We start from the raw sequence: 18,993 nt of genomic DNA on the forward strand, positions 1-18,993 counted from the left end.
TCTCCTGTCCCACCAGAGTCTGTTCCACCAGGCATGTTGCACTAGCAGGAACCCTTGTACTGATTTCTGGGCCATTTGTAGTAGTATTGCTCATATTGTCATTGCACGTTCATTATTTATCATCACCTGTTTGTAACCATATATAAACTACCAATCATAGCCATGTGGACCTGTCTTTGTCCTTTATGACTAGGTATGGCTGGATGCTGCCACACAGATCTTTTTCTCCTATGGTCTGGGTCTTGGCTCATTGATTGCTCTTGGAAGTTACAACCCTTTCAACAACAATGTTTACAGGTAAAGCAGTTACAATTCTTTAGTAGCCTAGATTCCTAGATGCTGCAGATAGGGAATATTTGATACAATTCACAGGGCACAAACATAATCCCCCAGAAGCTGAAAGGGAACGATTCTCTCCTACTGCACACAGAGCACATGGTGTTTCCAGATTCCTCCCATACTGGAGGAGCAGCTGTATTGTTCAAGGAGAGATCCTCATGAGATGCAAAGTGGGCAACATCATTCCTTCTAATACTTCATTTGGATGTTTTGGTCCCTATCTGTTTTGGCAGCAAAATGAAGCCACTCAAAAGTATTAGTAGTGGTTTCTACATTTTAAAAAAAGGTTCTCAGCAAGGACCTACATTCAGTGTGGCTTCCACCAAGACCTGTGCTTCATTTGGGGTTAGAGAGGAATATGAAGAAATATCTTATTGAGACCCTAAATTGATCTGCTTCTAACTCTCAGCATTTATATGAGAGGATGACTAAACTATGTAACAATAAAGCAATTCAGATGGATCTGGCAACTTTTAGCATTATATAGCATAGCTGGGAGAGATTTCAGGTGAATAAGATAGATTTAAAGTATCTCTTTTCCTCCCCCCCCCCATCCTGACATCTTCCCTTCTTTCTGTGAGTCCTGAACAGGCCTATAAGAATTGCTCGAACTCTGAACAGGAGCACTTTTGTTAGGTGCTGCAACATATTGCTGCAGAGCCCCACTTTTAATGTCAGAATATCAAACTTCCTGATTTGCAGGCTCTTGGCAACTGGGATGTCTAGGGCAGTAAGACTACCTTTGCATGTCTCAATATTCCTGAGCAAAATTTGTTCAGCTAGCTCATATCAGTGTAATGTCAATTACTACTTTCCCCTGCAAAACAGGTAAAAGGTAAAGGTAAAGGTACCCCTGCCCGTACGGGCCAGTCTTGACAGACTCTGGGGTTGTGCGCCCATCTCACTCAAGAGGCCAGGGGCCAGCGCTGTCCGGAGACACTTCCGGGTCACGTGGCCAGTGTGACATCGCTGCTCTGGTGAGCCAGAGCTGCACACGGAAACGCCGTTTACCTTCCCGCTGGTAAGCGGTCCCTATTTATCTACTTGCACCCGGAGGTGCTTTCGAACTGCTAGGTTGGCAGGCGCTGGGACCGAGCAGCGGGAGCGCACCCCGCAGCAGGGATTCGAACCGTCGACCTTTCGATCAGCAAGTCCTAGGTGCTGAGGCTTTAACCCACAGCGCCACCTGTGACCCTCCCCTGCAAAACAGACACAGTGCTTAATAAGAGACAGACCAACGAAAGGCTTCTTTGTCAAATGAAGAAAACTAGCTAGAGTGCACTGAAAATTTTTGTATTTAAAAAGTTAATCCTACATATACAGAGTTATAATACAGTATCATAAGCCTTAAACAATTTGCCCTGTCAACAGGAATGTTGCTTGAATTTCTGACTTTGGACAGTTTTACTACCCTCTTCTCTCTCTGTCTCTTTTTTCAGGGATTCCATCATAGTGTGCTGCATAAATTCTTGCACAAGCATGTTTGCTGGTTTTGTTATCTTCTCCATTGTTGGATTCATGGCTCATGTCACCAAACGTCCTATTGAAGAAGTTGCAAAATCAGGTGTGCAACATCTTAACAGTTTGCAGTGTCTTATTGTTTCAGAAGATAGCAGGGAAGACAAGTTACACTATAATTGGGGAATCTGCACTTGAGACAATATCCCCCAAAGGTTCATTAGTCCTAATGGTTGTCTAGGAAAATAGAGCGGCATTCACTTCCATAAACAAGGCACTAATACGCTTGTGAGATCGGTAGCCATTACCCCAAAGCAATCTGAGAAGTGTCTGCAAGCCTAGTGGCCAACACACCTCATGCCAAGGGTTCAAAAATCAATGTAGACATGCATAAACAAGTAACTACCAGCACAGTTACTTGTTGGAAATACATAGCAGCTTTATATGTTTATACGAGATAACTTCATAATGCTTTTAGAGTGCAGAAGCTATTGTGTATATAGAAAAATATATTGTAATTGTTTTTCACAAAAATATAGTTGTTTCTATATCCATAGATATATAGAGATATACATTCATGTGCATATTTAAACCTACACTTTCTAAGCTCCATTTCGTATCTGTCTCAGTTTTTCCAGCTTTGTTATCACACAGTAGTATGAAATGAGATATTAGTAGTAAAATGCCTAAATTAGTTTATAATTAATAAATTGAGCTGCTAGATATTGCATTAATGGTAAGTGACAATAAATACATTTCCCCCATTACCAGGTCCCGGGCTTGCATTTTTAGCCTATCCAGAAGCAGTAACACAACTTCCTGTCTCACCTTTGTGGGCAATACTGTTCTTCTCCATGTTGCTTATGCTTGGAATTGACAGTCAGGTAAAACGAAGTGTTATTGTTGTTTTTAAAAATGCTATTGCTGAAGACAAGTGTCCAACAGTTCATTATAGGTTTCTATCAATGCTACCTGTATCTCTGTATCAATCTTCACTGATACCAGCCAACTTCACGAACCACAGTTCGAAGATGGCTTGTTTCTCTAAAAAAAAAAAAAAAAGGACCGGTAATTAAGACCAGCCCATTTCTTGAGTTTCAAGCACAATGCTGAACAAGTTAGTTTAAAAAGGAAGTAAAGACTTCTGATCTCCGGGTTGTAGATGCAGAGGAGAAAAGGGAAGAGAGCACACAGGTCCAAGGCTCATTATGTCAGAATGAGGTCTATGGCTGAACTGGGCCATTAACATCTAATGAACAGTTTCTATAATGGGTGACTATTTACATTTGTATGCCACCTTTGGTCCAGTGATTCTAGGGTAGTTTACAGACAATAAAACAATACAAAAGAACCCACCTAATCAAATAGTAGATTGCAGAACTTTAACAAGTATTTAAATAAGCAAAATGTTAAATAATATACCTAGAATTTTTAAAAAGTTTGCCTGGTTTCAAAAGCATTACATCAAAGAAGTTTCTTTGGAGAAGGCTTACCAGAGATGGGACACCACAGCCAATTAAATTTTTCTTTAAAATATGTCTGTGCACTGTGGCTTAGAATATGGAATCCCATAAAGTGAGCCTCCCCATTTTCTTGGTCCCTATAAGTGCCCTTGGTTCATGAAAGCAGCAGCCTTTGCTGATCTTTTTCCCAGTCACTGAGAACTGGCAGAAGCATGCTAAACTATGCATTAAAAATGCCTCATAAAACATTTTCCTATAATGTTTAATTCTAACTTTTGTGAATTTGTGAGTTCGTGTGTGTGTGTGTGTACAACTCACTTTCAATACAATTTAGGCCCCCAAACAATTGTGCCTATTTTCTTAAACTAAGCAGCCAATTATTATCCTGTCTCATGAGATGATGCCTTTATAGTAGCATAAATTTCCTCACTCTGACTACTTTCAGGATATTGATCTTGCCAAACATTGTGAAGGTTTGACCCCCATGTCCCCCATTTACTGTTTCCTCAGAGGACACATTCCTGGTTTGGCTACATCCCTTGAGTGCCCTGGGTTCTCTCCCCCAATGTCCTATGCAAGAAGGGAAGGTACTCACCACATCATCAGCATCAGTTCCATTGGTCTACAGAGTCCTCACTCCTCCCTATTAGTAGTTCAGGTACTGGGCCCATTACATGGATGTTCCCTCAAGCTAGGCTATTATTAACATCAGCAGAGGCAGCTTCTATACTAGTGGAAGCTCGGCTACCATCTTCGGGTCCACGACCAAGTGTTTCCACTTCTCCAGTTCACTCTGGAATAAGCTTTCGGAGGGGATGCCAGCGTGTTGTCAGGATGTCCATGTGCCAGTGCCAGTGACAGACCACTTTACTTCTGCCTGGGCAATTCACAAAATGGAGCCCGTGCCCTATTCCTACAGCTCCCAACAAACAAGATTTCCATGCTTTTATAGAGGAAATATTAAAATAATTTAGAGTGCCATTTTGTTTACACAAGGCTGACATGAAGATCTTTATTAGCATTGAACCAATGAAGCCGGAGCTGTTGCATTTTGAATGGGGGAGGCCCAATTTCATTTAATGGACAGTTCAGCAATGAAATTCAGTGGGTGGCCTTAGAGCTAACCTGCATCACTGGGGCAGAATATAAAATGTAGAACTGTAAATCCCCTTTACTCACCAATTTGCCAAACAAGGTAAAGGTACCCCTGACTGCTAGGTCCAGTCGCGGACAACTCTGGGGTTGCGGCACTCATCTCACTTTATTGGCCGAGGGAGCTGGCGTACAGCTTCCGGGTCATGTGGCCAGCATGACTAAGCCGCTTCTGGCGAACCAGAGCAGCACACGGAAACGCCGTTTACCTTCCCGCTGGAGTGGTACCTATTTATCTACTTGCACTTTGTGCTTTCGAACTGCTAGGTTGGCAGGAGCAGGGACTGAGCAACGGGAGTTCACCCCGTCACGGGGATTCGAACCACTGACCTGATCGGCAAGCCCTAGGCTCTGTGGTTTAACCCACAGTGCCACCCATGTAAACAAACACAGTGGAATGTATGTACATACATGTCAACAAACCTTATTTTTCATAGCACACCTTACTTTAACTTTTGGTGAAAGTACATGCACAGTACATTAGCAACAGCAATAGCTATTTCATAATGGGATGGAAATAATGAAAAGTCCTTATTCTGTTCATTTCTTTCATGAAGCCTAAAGTTCTTTTATAAAAGAAAACCAGCAAAATTAATAATTCATTTTGAAGAAGCTGCTATTAATTTAATTGAGTCAAACATATTCTTAACTAAGTTCAGCTTTAGGCTACTGAAATATAAAAAGTAGCCTAATATTCCCCACCGCACCCCCAAAAAACCCTAGGCCTGTGTGTAAGAGCTTTTGGACTTCCTTATTTTATTTTTCTTTAACTTCTTCAACTTCTTCATCTGTAGTATAATATGAAAAAGTTCCACTCTACTGTCACAACACAGATACCACCAAGAATGGCTCCTTGTCTCATATTATCCTTAGTCAATCTATAGTATGTTAAAACATTGTGTATAGTATGTTAAAACACTTCCCAGTGGCTGTCAGAAATGTACACACTCATAGCTTGAGGGGAGAATGTCATGTGCTTAGTAGTTCTTTTGGCAGGGCAGCAAAAGTAATATTTGCTTATTGAAAAAAATGTTTAGTGTGGCCCTAAGAAGAAACTTATATGTCACTTTAAGCACGTACAGGAGCTCTGCATGTGCATCAAAACGCACAAAGGGATCTAAGTCAGTTTGACTATCTATTATGTTTCTAAACTGAGGTCTAGAGTTTCAGCAGGAACAAGTTAGCTTAATTATGATTAGTCCAGACAACCTGTCCCACAGATTTTAAAAAGCATGAGTTTTCTATTTTTAATTTCCAGTATATTTTAATAGATTCAGAAATGCTGCCCTATAAATAACCCACCTATGCTTTAACATGATTGCAGAAGCTGCACCACAACTCATGAAATGAGTCAACATTAGTCTGATCAAAGTACCGTATTTTTCCTTCTATAACACGCAGATTTTTTCTTCTAAAAAGGAAGGGGAAATGTCTCTGTGTGTTATAGAGCGAATGTGTGGTCCCTGGAGCCAAATGGTGTGAGGGGAGGCAAAAAAAAAGCAGGCAAAAATCGCGAGTCTCCTAGAAGGGAAAGCTGAAAAGAGGAAGTGGCTGCTTTCCTGCATTCTGCCTCAGGGTCTTACTGCCCACCCGCCTCAGTTTACTTGCTGTGTTTGCTCAAATGGAACAAAGAGCAGGGAAAGTCCCTCCCCTCCAGGCAAGCAGAGGTTTTCACCTCATGCAGGAGGGAGGGAGGGAGGGAGGGAGGGAGAGAGAGAGAGAGAGAGAGAGAGAGAGAGAGAGAGAGAGAGCATGCGAGCTGGCTGGCTTGGGTGGGTAGGTGAGGGAAAACTTTTGCCTTCCTTTCCTCCCTCCCAGTAATACCCCTCTCCTGCATTCTTAGCCAGCTGCTTCTCTGCACACCCCTCTCGTGCTCCTTGTCTGTTCTGTGTTTTTCCTTCCCTCCCCACTTAAAATGTGGTTAAAAAGCATGGATCCACATGGATCCTCAGGATCTTTGCATTGGGTCACCCCAAATTCACCATAAGATCACATAGCATGTCCATGGCTACAGCCTGCACCAAAAAAATCACGCACCCACTGTTGCCTGGGGCTGCAATGGTGCAAAAATGTGGTTAAAAAGCATGGATCTACATGGATCCTCAGGATCTTTGCATTAGGTCACCCCAAATTCACCATCAGATCACATAGCATGTCCATGGCTACAGCCCCCCCCCCCAAATCACACACCCACTGTTGCCTGGGGCTGCAATGGTGCAAAAACGTGGTTACAAACCATGGATCCACATGGATCCTCAGGATCTTTGCATTGGGTCAGCCCAAATTCACCATCAGAGCACATAGCATGTCCATGGCTACAGCCTGCCCCCCAAAAATCACGCACCCACTGTTGCCTGGGGCTGCAATGGTGCAAAAACATGGTTACAAACCATGGATGCACAGGGATTCTCAGGATTTTTGCATTGGCTCACCCCAAATTCACCATCAGATCACATGTCTGTGGCCACAGCATGAAGCACAAAAATGATACATCCACTGTTTCATTCAGAATGTTTTTTCCCTTGTTTTCCTCCTCTAAAAACGATGTGCGTGTTATGGTCAGGTGCGTGTTATAGAGCGAAAAATACGGTATATCAGAACTGGGCATATCGGTTTGCCCTGTTCCAGATGTATCTTGACTCTTGATCTGCATCACAACAGAATAGTTTGGGAGAAGATAAATTGGAGAAGGGATAGGATAAAGCTGGATGTTGCTTTAGCTCAATCTAATGTTGCTGGTTTGGTTTGTGTGTAACCTCTCATTCCACTTTCAGTTCTGTACTGTTGAAGGATTCATAACAGCACTAGTGGATGAATTTCCAAGACTGTTACGCAGTCGGAGAGAAATTTTTATTGCTGGTGTGTGTGTCGTTTCCTATCTGATAGGACTGTCGAATATTACTCAGGTAAATACTATATTGGGAACTTCTTATCTCTAATCTGCTGTGGTCGCATTTTCTACTAAACAGAATTATGAAGTAAGAATCCTCTGTGGATTGCCTATTAATTTAAGAAGGTGGGGAGACAGGAGAGATTCAGCTTTTCCTAATCCTTCAAATGTCAATATCCTCTAAGGATTTGAGATTAGTATAATGCATATGAGCATAATACCTATATTTACTGGCATGTTGTCAGGCTTAATGCTACTCTTAAAATTTTCAGCTTGTTTTATTAAATTGATTTACAACCACTGAGGATTCCATCTGTTTTGGCAACTCTTAGAAACCCTTGGATAGAAAAAACACATAAAGGCTTGGTTATCATCAGCCAATGACATTGCTGCATTCAGGAACAATATTTTATATAGTATGGAATGTAAATAATGCCAAAAGCCATGGCAACATTTAAAACCAATACACAAATGGTATATTTCAGGAATCTTTCTTTGTATAAGAGCAAGACATTGACGAATTTATTATTCCTCCCCTATCCAATTGTGTGTCTGCTTTGAATTACAAAGTTGTAGAATTGCAACTAACCCAACCCCCTGCAATTCAGGAATCTCAATTAAAGCATCCCTGAGAGTTGGTCACCCAACCTCTGCTTAAAAACCTCTACGGAAGGAGAGTCCACCACCTTACAAGGGAGTTCATTCCACTGTTGAACAGCTCTTACCATCAGAATATTCTTCCTGATGCTGAGTTGGAATCTCCTTTCTTGTAACTTGTCTCCATTGGTTCAGGTCCTACCCTCTGGAGCTGGAGAACAAAAACTTGCTTCATCTTCCATGTGACAGAACGCCTAGCTCAACTATTTACTCTTATCAATAAATATGGAATTATCCCTATACCACCCTTCATCTGCGGATCACAGGGCAGTTTACAAAATAAAAATATTACACACCAAATTTATTGATACTGATATGTAGTTGGGGAATTCACCGATTATTTGCAGTTGTATGGTCCAAAGGTCACAGTTATCCAGGGTAAGTGATCAATGAATACTTATAAACCTAGAGAATCTCTCCAAGTAATAAAAACAGAATTGAAATAGGAAAGTAAAGGTAATATAAAGGTTAAACAAAACAGGAAAGGAAATCTCAGAAGTGTGATGAACTTAACACATTTTATATATTGCAGGGTGGACTATATGTGTTCAAGCTTTTCGACTATTATTCTGCAAGTGGAATGAGTCTCTTGTTTCTTGTGTTCTTTGAGTGTATCTCCATATCCTGGTGCTATGGTATGTGATGCTATAGTATTCTGAAATTTATGTAAATAAGCCAAAAGAATGTATTTTTTTTGTAAAGCAATCCCCAGATGAAATGAAGTAATCATTTAAAATGTTATGTGTACTTAAAACTGAAATTGTTTTCTATAATTGCAACATTTATCTTAACAAAATAATGCCATACCTAGAGGTAATTTGAGGCCATGTTTAAGTGAGGGAGATGTGCCATCTCACTGTATGTACCGTATTTTTCGGCCCACAGAACGCACTTTTTCCCCTCCAAAAATGAAGGGGAAATGTGTGTGCGTCCTATGGGGCGAATGCAGGCTTTCGCTGAAGCCTGGAGACTGAGAGGGGTCGGTGCGCACCGATGCCTCTAGCTCTCCAGGCTTCAGGAAGCTATCCGCAAGCCTTGCAAGCCTGGCAGGACCTCCTGCCGGGCGCGCGAGGCTTGGGACAGCAGCCTGCAGCCCGAAGCACGGGGCGCCCTCCGGAGGGCGCCCCATGCTTCGGCCAGGTGTGCGCAAGTCTTGGGGCTGCAGCCGCAGCTGGGGGGGGAATAATATTTTTTTATTCATTCCCCCCCCCCGGTAAAATGAGGTGCGTCCTATAGGACGAAAAATACGGTATATTGCACTTAGGAGGGAGGAGAGAATTGGGGGTGTTTGATAGCATGCTAACATTTTCAACTGGAATTTAAGCATTTTTGGAAAAAGTAAGTAAGAACTGTAAGAACTCTAGCACTCGTCAAAGTACTACCATTCATATACGGTGCTATGGAAGAACTGTTCCTTGATTTGTTTTGTTTTAAATGTTTTATGAGCACTGCATTGCTTATGAAAAGCGGTATCACTTTATAAATGTACAAATTATTAAATCCTTGAAAACTTTTAAAGTATCAACAAAATGATGGCTTGTCATTTGTGATGTTACTGGCACTATCCAATAGGTGCTTAAAATATCAATGTGAGCACATTCCACATGGTATTTCCAATCTCCATTGATGTGCTAGCTGGTAGAAGGCTTTAGAAAATATTTCCATTACATAATGCAGTCCATGCCTAGAAAGGGTATAAGGATTGGAAAAAGACCAAGAAAGTGAAGTCATATGCACAAAACCTTTAGTGAAGGTTAGATTCTCATTTTACCATTATTTTGAGGATCAGAAAGGTTTCACCTATGGGGGGGGAGGAAGAAGTTTCTATCCAGGAAGTTAACAGAATTTGAAGATGCAATCAGACTATCAAAGAAAAATACATTTTCCAGATTGTAAATGAATAACAGCATAATACCTATATATTTAGGATGAACTAGAACCATGGTTGCAGTCCTGTACATGAAACACTTAAACCCTATTGTTGCAGCTTAGCTGTGCACACAAATTGCAACCCAAATAATAATAATATTATGCTACAAAGAGGCAAAAAATTAGTCAAGATTCTGTGGGATGCTCCTCAGATCCAGAGTTCCTATACACACGTATTGCAGCTCCCTAACTTAATGCTTTCAAATGAGCTTTATCACACCAACCCTATAAGACCTTAAGAAATCTCTTAAATTTTAATGACTCTTCTGTTGACTTCTCTGATTTATTCTCTTCTTTGCTGAAGCATCTTACTGTAGATTATCGATTATATTCACATGCTAGAATCTAGGCTTTTCCCTTAGGGGATTGGCATTTTCCTTCCTCTGTGCATTGTTTCTGCACAAGGAATGCAAATCTGTTAACAGTTCCTACTGCTAATGGTCCTGTTCCTGGGAAGTTACATTTTCCCTGCACTCAACCCATAATGTTGAATCATGGGGGAAAGAGCTTTCTCATGACACATGTACCCCTTGTAACCAGAACTAATAATGTATTGACTGTTGTTTGGATTGCTGTTCATTTCCTCCCTGTGGGCTCCATTTTTCCGGTGCTAAAACCTCCCCCACTTGGGTCTGATTATTTCCCTGCAGCTAGGCTAGTCCCTGGCTTCAAGGCCTTTTTGGAGCCACCAGTTCTGTAGAACCACCAACACTGGATTGTTAATGGGTTTGGTAGGTTATCTGGCAAGACTCTGGCAAGACTTTGGTAGGTTATCTGGCAAGAGAGCCAGTGTGGTGTAGTGGTTAAGAGCAGTAGTCTCGTAATCTGTGGAATCGGGTTCGCGTCTCCGCTCCTCTACATGCAGCTGCTGGGTGACCTTGGGCCAGTCACACTTCTTTGAAGTCTCTCAGCCCCACTCACCTCACAGAGTGTTTGTTGTGCGGGAGGAAGGGAAAGGAGAATGTTAGCCACTTTGAGACTCCTTAAAGGGAGTGAAAGGCGGGATATCAAATCCAAACTCTTCCTCTTCTTCTTTTTCTGATATATTTCAAACCTTTTCTCTCTCCTAGCCATTCAGTATTGGTTTCAACCAACTAACAATTTGTTTGTTTGTTTATTTAGGTGTAAACAGATTTTACGACAATATCCAGGAGATGGTTGGCTATAGGCCCTGCATCTGGTGGAAGCTCTGCTGGTCTTTCTTTACTCCAATCATTGTGGCAGTAAGAAACAAAAATGTTAAAGATGTTAAATGCAATTAATGCAAGTCTACATTTTTTTTAAAGTTCAAATGAGCACAAATAATCAAGAATGCACAGTGATAAAGATGTCCAGTAAGGCTCTAAAATGCTGCAACTACACTTGGCCGTTTGATCATGCACACACACATTTGTGCTTTATTTTGATATAACAACGTACAATAATTTATAGAACTTACAATTCAAGCATAATATTCACAAAACTTTTTAAAAGATGTAAGCTGTGTTTAAAAAATGTAAGCTGTGTTTTTTCTGTTCTCTAAATACTTTGGTCTACTTCCATGCCTTCTGGAGAAATAGCAACTAAAATAATTTTAATTAAAGTATACTTAATGAAATACTTAATCTTCCAATAGTTAATGGAAGGACCATAACAACTGCCGACTCGCCCCAAGACACATTATTTTAGAGAATCCAGTGTTTATTTTTAGTGCACAGGTGATGATAATCTAATATAAAAGCTGCCATCTTCTATTTTCTTCTTTCCAAAAACTTTCTACTTTTGTCTTTTTTAGCTGATTCCACTAGCAAAAATAGCTTTGGGCTATTTCTAGCAAAGGGCTAGAGCAATGGTCATAGTGGTGAATGCACATATCATTTTATGATACTGAGAAGCAAAAAGAAAACCGCGTAAAGCAGGCTCAAACCTCAGTATATATTGTTTTATTCTGTACATGAAAAATAAAATGTTTGAAAGAAGCAACAAGAGAAAATTAAAAATCTATGAAACTGTATGATTTCAAAATTTATAAATATATATGGTTCAAAATATCCTTTTGTATATCAAAATGCATGTCACACTGTTTAGGGCTATTTGCCAATTCAATTACAAGACAGCTCAGATAATTTAACATGCAGTTAGAGTTTACGAGCCAAATCTTGCAGGGCTCATGGAAACAGACGCAATAGGTTGGGGGCCTTTGAGGAATCATAGTGGTATAGGAATAAATTGATGAGAAATGTTCACATCCCCATCTCACAATACTAGGATACCAATGAGCTCTGGGCTGGCTTCCATAAACGTCCAGTCCTGAACCAGCGTTTTGGAACTATTGCATTAGCACATAACACTCACATTGCCACAGAATTAAGCAAGGAATAATAATAAAATAAAAAATACAAATACAAATTAGCTCGCAGGGTGGAAGGACTTTGGAGGAAAGAAAGGAAAAAGGGCACCATCTTCGCTCATTCTTCTGAAGCCTTTCTCTGTTGCTATATAACACTAAACGGCTATGCATCCAGCAGATGGGGGAATGTCTTTTAGAGAAAGGGGAAAGGAAGGTTGTTCTTTCCTTCTGCCTGAAAACTCCATACACAGTGGGGGGGAAAGGTTTTGTGGTGGACATCTCCCTCACCTTAATCACCACTGCTAAGAACCCCACCTTTAAGATTCTGTAAACCTCTAGGAGCTTAAGCAAGCCTGTCTCCTCCCTACCCCCTGCTCCAATTTCCTCCACAACCCTTTGAACTGTCACCAACATGTTGTGGCTCCTGGTGGGCAGGATGGATACTGAGTCTTTGCATTGCATTGTTTTGTACAAAAGTTGTGCATTCCAGAGAATCTCCTGAGAATGCAGAAATTACTCCTTTGTCTATGAGGGACAAATTCAGTATAATTCCTATAAATCTTATATCTGATGAGGGGGAACTAACTAAATATCTGAAAATACCTAATACCCATAGGGTTACATAGTAATACCCATAGTGGCTCTCTCCAGGTGCACGTCATCCCTGTCTCTGAGCATTGTGAGATTCCAGGGTTCCCAAGCACTTTTGGAAATGAGGCACAGTGGAGACTGTGGAGTCTTTATGAGATATGGTTTATTTACACAGATGTACAACTTGAGTCTACAATGGAGGGGTTCATAGCATTAACACCCCAAAAGGGTCTTGTTTCTCCCGTAGCCGCAGCCTTGGGCTCAAATAGACATCAAACATGTTCTGACTGTATCTCCAGCTCGCTTCTTTTTCTCCCAGCTTCCGGCTTACATAACTCAACTCTCTACTGTGGCCTTTTGTCTTTCAAACTAGCCGCAAGCTGGGTGAGGGGTCCGACCCATTTGCCCCTTTCCTTTGTATCCCTTAATGGCTCATTGGCCAGGCTATCACCTCAATGGCTTATATTTTAACACTTGCTGGATCCAGGGCTTGGAGGGATCTTTGTATACAATCTACTTCCCCACCCTCACCCCAAACTCATAACAGTACCATCAGAAATTACATAGGTAAAATGGAAGATGTCTGGAATTTTAAAAAGGAAAATAACTTTTCACTTTAATTTTCCTATCCAAGCAAAGAACTACCTGGAAAAGCAGCAGCAGCAACTACAACAAACCATAGCTGACTTTTTAAATGCTTTTACTTCCCCAGGGTGTGTTTATCTTCAGTGCCGTGCAAATGACTCCTCTCACTTTGGGCGATTACGTATTCCCGGCATGGGGCCAAGGTGTTGGCTGGTTTATGGCTCTATCATCCATGGTGCTGATTCCAGGCTACATGGCATACATGTTCCTTACATTAAAAGGCTCCTTGAAACAGGTAAATTATGTCTTTAGAACTGTGCCTACACTTGGCAAGATGCCAGTTTCAGCAAGCACAATCTGCTGTTGCATTCTTGTTTACAATATCAAAGTATACCTCTTTGCTACAGTAAATTATCCCTGGGTCAGTCTTTTCTTATGATTTGCCCAAATGTAAATCAGTAGCAATGGCACATATCTCTATATCTACTATATATCAATATGATAGCGAGTCCCTAGAGAACTTCCTAGCTGAAGGGTGGACTATAAAACATTTAAATGAAATAAAGATCAGCAGTTAAGCTTCCAGAATATTGCAGCATAGGAAGGCCTCTCCATAGCAGTTGCCATTAAAAAATGTGACAGGATTACTCAGGTTCTCACCTTCCTTTCTCCTTTCCAAGTAAAATGGCTAAATGATTTCCCCACTTTGTGACTATAAAGATGAGTTCTAGCTGTATGAGTGGGCTTCTCAGTTTCCTCTGTCCCAATTTCATTTCCCTTTGTCCTGTTTCCTCCCAACTTCCACAATCTCTGGTCACTGGTTATGCTGCTTAGAACTAATGTCAGCGAAGACCGCAGCCCAGCAGGCTTCACCAACATCTCAGCTCAAATCTTTGTAGAGAATCTCAGCTGTTACACAGTGCATCAACTGAGAACGGCCACTTACTCAGTCTCTGGGTGGTGGTGGTGGCCCATTGTGGAAGGATCTCGGCTCCATGGAGAAAAGGGCCTCTCCATCATAGCCCGGCCTGTTGGGGAATTTCCGCGGCTGGCCGCAAAGGAGGGTGGGATAGCTCACCATGCACTGGAATTCAAATTGGCCAATCATTGGCCCAAGAGGGCAGTGCTTGGGCAATGGGCCAGAATGAAGTAATAAAGTAGGCTGTCTGCAAATCTCAGTTGTTACACAGTGCATGGACTGATAAGAGGATGAACATTTTGATTAGGCAGGATTCACTGCTAGTTTAGTATTTACTGATCTAAAAATTGTGTTATTGTCCCAAAAATTATTGATACCTGTCAGGGAACTGCCATCAGTACTGGAGGGGGAGAGCGAAAGCCAGAGGGATTCCAGAGAGCTTCCAGGGAGAAGCAGCCCATCTTCTGGGGAAGAGAATCAGCGTAGCACCAGGGGAGAAGGGGGCAGCTGGGGGAAGTGGCGAGGCGGTCTCATGACTCCTTGCCTGGGACCAGCGGGGAGAGTAGGGGTCCTCCATTGCCCACACCCTCCCTGCGCAGAAGGCTTCCGCGCAGTGAGGGTAGGCGGAGACTAGGCGTCAAAGAACTTCTTTGCTGGAAGAAGTTTAAGAAACGCCCACTCACGGATTCTGCCAGCGATTGAGTCAGCCACGGGTGAGTGGCTGTCCGGACAGAAAAGGTTCACTTTGGCAACCCAGCCAGGTGTTTGCACCCAGCCGGGGAGATAGGCACCTGCTTACGCACGAGCAACCCCTAGAACCATTACAATACCATACATTGGAAAGTCATTCAGGAACTGTGGCCTCCTTCCCTCCTTCCTATTGCACCTTTCATGAATGACAACTACAGAACTGGAATATAAATTTAATGTAAGGGAAGCCATTCAGATTAAGAACAATGAAATGATTCTCTCTCTCTCTCTCTCTCTCTCTCTCTCTCTCTCTCTCTCTCTCTCTCTCTCTCTCTCTACTGTAGCGAATCCAGGTAATGATTCAACCAAGTGAAGATATTACTCATCCTGAAAACGGACCTGAACAAGCCCAGCAGAGCAACTCTGCAAACAAAGAAGCATATATATAGTCTGGGTCATTAAAATGATACAAAGCTTCCTGTAGGGGGGCAAAAGAAAAAAGAAAAACCATACACAAATGAAACATGGTTGAATATGACCACAAATTTATGTCTGAGAATAAAATTACCTACCTCTAGTGGCACAAAAGACCATCACCACTATAAGGGAAGCAATGTGGATAAGATCAAACCATTTTGTGGGCTTAGTTGTTGACAATGTTTTGTGTTTCCTGGCAATCCATAGACTGTTAACATTTTTATTCTCTTTCAGTAAGAGCTGGATATCTTTGGGAATTTATAAAGACATGTAGGCCATTTTTAATCTACCTTTTAACACAACAGTTTGAAGTTTTGTGCAGCTGATTTTTATTAATATGTTTCATACTGTTTGAATCCCAAGACTGTTATTTCTGAGAACAGTTAAAACAGAAAGCTGTTTTGTATTCACCAGCGAAGTATTTTTTACCAAGAAAATTTACCAGTGAAAATACTGCCCTTAAAAATGTTGACCAACTTTATTCTGGAGTTGGTTTTTCTAATTTTCATGGAAATCTTCTGATATTCTACAGTATACTGAATCATTCATATACAAATGCCATTAACAAGCTATTTTGGGATATACAGTACAGACTAAATTGCACCACTCCCTAACCCAACCTATTGAGATGCCAACATTTAATGTATTATTTTATAGCAATATATCTTTTAGAATATTTTCCATGTCAGCATCTTTCAAAGTACTGGGGTGGTTTTTTTAAACAAAAAACAAAAAGCCAGCCGCACAAGTGATAATATGACTACATACTTCAAACTGTGAAGAGTCCCTCCCAAAGGCTGCCATATTTAAAGCTGTACACGTTATCTTTCATTTAATCCAGGTTGTGCTTCACTTTTAAGTTGTGTCATTGGCAGGTATAGCACTTTCCCACAAATAGAGAACCAAACAAATAGCTTCTACATCGAGATGCTTCCCGCAGAATATAATTTAGGGCTTTAAAATTAGCACTGCTCTAGTCAGTCTGTTGAAGGTCTTATCAACAATAGAGGTTTTTGACTAGCAAGCATATTATAAAGCACTTTGAAGAAAGAATTTTATTTTTATGGTTTTTTTTAGGTATGTATTTTTCATGGGAAAGATGGAGAAGTGAGGGAACGGTCTTGCCATAAACAGCTCCATTCTAGGCTCTCGCTTGCATTTTCCACACAGGCACCTAAAGCTAATGGATTTCTTCCTGTGTGGAAAATGGCGAGACTCAAGAGTCCATAAAGGCAACTCTTGTTTGGCAGCTATGAGACAGAAAGTGAGAATCGTAAGAAAAGTGGTATGTGATGTTTGATTCTAAATGACTGTGACAGAACTGTGCAATGAAACATGCTTTTCAGCGAAACCTTGTGCAACGTACAATGTTAGATAGCACACACTTTATGTAGAACTACTATGTGAACAACATGTTAACTGTGAATGTTGGTTTTTTTGTTGTTTTTGTCTGAAGGTGACAAACATATGTTCTTGCAATAAGGTATTATTCTCAGAATGTCAAGCACATTATTGTAGAAAATATATATATACATATATTTCAACTTAATAAATTAAAAAACTCATAAAAAGAGTATTGTTTAGTAGGTTCTAAACCGTTTCATACAGTAGATCAACTGTAAAATATTCAGATATCTATGATACATGCTGAATATCTATAGATGAACTCACAAATAAATCCAAATGTCTTGTAGATTTTCAGGGTTTAGGGGGGGAAAGAAAAGAAAACATGTCATACTTCACTTGCTTCATATACATTATAACTGTGAATTTCATTAGACTTAAGATACAAAATTCAGACTTTCTCTTTATTGTTTATGTAACCAAGTCCCATGTTGTTCTAAGAAAAATGCAGTATTCAATGTTTGATTGTAAAACAATTATGACAGATGTTTGACAGATTTGCTCTTTAGCAGAATCCTGTACAAACGTATCATATATAGCACAAAAATAGTGTCGTAGAACTACTGTGTGTAAGCTGTGAATAGCTGTATCTTTTTGTAGTATTTGCCCTTAAAAAAGAAAGAATATATGATCATATATGCTTTTTGCAATAATTAATTATTCTCTAAACACCAAGCAAATTTATCTCTATATAAAAATATATATGTAATATATACATATTCTAAAATATATATAGAGCCTGTTTTAAAAAGAGAGAGTACAGTATAATTTAGAAAACTGCAATGTTCTATGGACCAAATGTAAAATATTTATAAAGATGCATTTTAAATGTCTATAAATGGTGTCCTAACTAAAGCACGGTTGTTATGTAACTTTCCAAGAGCTTAGAAAAAAGAATAAAAGTTATATTATACATTCTATGAAGTGGCTTTAATTTAATTCTTTAAGCAGAAGATTTTGAATGACTCTTACAAAACAATTTTCAGTATTTGAGAGATCTCTATCACTCAGTTTAGCCATCGTATTCCCATTCCTACAATCCATGGTTTTTTGGACTTGGAAATATATGACCAGTTGCACATCCCCTACCCCTACCCCTTATCCCTTCTCTTATCAGGTTTCCTTTAGAGGTTTGTCAAATCACAGTTTCCCCATTGCATCTAAAACCTAAGGCTAAAACCTCCACCCCTGCCATTCACAATCCTTATACCCTATTCTTATCCCTCCATGATCAGCAGCATTGCCACCTCCTTGGTCACACTGCCCCTAATTGGCCTCATGCACTGCCTTCTTAGTAAATACTTGAGACACCAGCAACACGACTCATTGGCAGCCAGGAGGAAAGAAGTAAGGAAGTGGTTTATGGGAATTAGAATGGGACTGGGCTATATTCTAGACATTAAGATACATATTTTTAAAAAAATGGGAATTAGCATATTTGAGCCAAATCTTTGCTTTCAGAGGCTTGCAACCTTAAATTAGAGCTGCTGCTCTTTCTCAAGAGAGAAAAAACAGAGTCCCAAGTCTTCAGTTCTGGATTCAGTGCCAATCAATGCATCTCTGTCTGCATGCATGAATTTACAAATGCAGCCAAGTATGCATACTCTAATCAGCACAGAAGATGCACACACACACACACACACACACACACACACACACACACACTTACTTTTCCCACTTTATATAGATACATCATTTGTCACTAGTTCAGAACTATTAATCATTAATGCTTTGAAGCACTGATTTTACATTACAGATGCAAATATAATTCAGTGTAATCTGAAAACTGCTTGTTAATTTTTTCACATTGTGCTTGCAGCCAACTACAAATATATCTCAAATATGCTTGTAATATATTTTATAATATGTATTAATCAGTTCAAAACCTACATAAATTATTGTGAAATGGAACGTTGATATTCCACTAAAGGAGGAATAATGATTTCTGCTAGCAAGCCTTATCTCAATGACGGTGTTGAGCAGAATCTAACCTTGGCTTGACATTTTAAGAGTTTTTTCTTCCTGAGAGGGGCAAAGTTAGGTTCATTTATTTTGAAATTTTCTCTTTTTTGAATGTGATTTCCTTCTGCGCAAAGATCCTCTTGCTAAA

The 18,993-nt window shown here is 40.3% G+C and overlaps 1 protein-coding gene and 1 long non-coding RNA gene across 3 annotated transcripts in view; one reads left to right on the top strand and one right to left on the bottom strand.

The window, feature by feature from the left end:
* Nucleotides 1-16,162, top strand: part of SLC6A1 (solute carrier family 6 member 1) — a 78,657-nt gene extending 62,495 nt beyond the window's left edge. For both annotated transcript variants that reach the window (XM_081901205.1, XM_081901206.1), the window contains exons 8-15: nucleotides 194-297; nucleotides 1,779-1,903; nucleotides 2,569-2,681; nucleotides 7,187-7,318; nucleotides 8,492-8,594; nucleotides 11,011-11,111; nucleotides 13,521-13,688; nucleotides 15,347-16,162. In XM_081901205.1, the coding sequence (XP_081757331.1) occupies nucleotides 194-297; nucleotides 1,779-1,903; nucleotides 2,569-2,681; nucleotides 7,187-7,318; nucleotides 8,492-8,594; nucleotides 11,011-11,111; nucleotides 13,521-13,688; nucleotides 15,347-15,451 (951 nt within the window). In that variant the 3' untranslated portion in view covers nucleotides 15,452-16,162. The remainder of the gene's footprint in view (nucleotides 1-193; nucleotides 298-1,778; nucleotides 1,904-2,568; nucleotides 2,682-7,186; nucleotides 7,319-8,491; nucleotides 8,595-11,010; nucleotides 11,112-13,520; nucleotides 13,689-15,346) is intronic.
* LOC309364303 lies at nucleotides 15,803-17,873 on the bottom strand. The gene is made up of 2 exons (XR_014165807.1): nucleotides 16,210-17,873; nucleotides 15,803-16,171 (listed from the first exon to the last, which is right to left on the bottom strand). It is a non-coding gene; the product is annotated as an uncharacterized lncRNA (long non-coding RNA).
* Between the last annotated feature and the right edge of the window lie 1,120 nt (nucleotides 17,874-18,993).

This window comes from Podarcis melisellensis (assembly GCF_964234715.1).
Source record: "Podarcis melisellensis genome assembly, chromosome: 2".
In the NCBI taxonomy this organism is placed as follows: Eukaryota; Metazoa; Chordata; class Lepidosauria; order Squamata; family Lacertidae; genus Podarcis; species Podarcis melisellensis.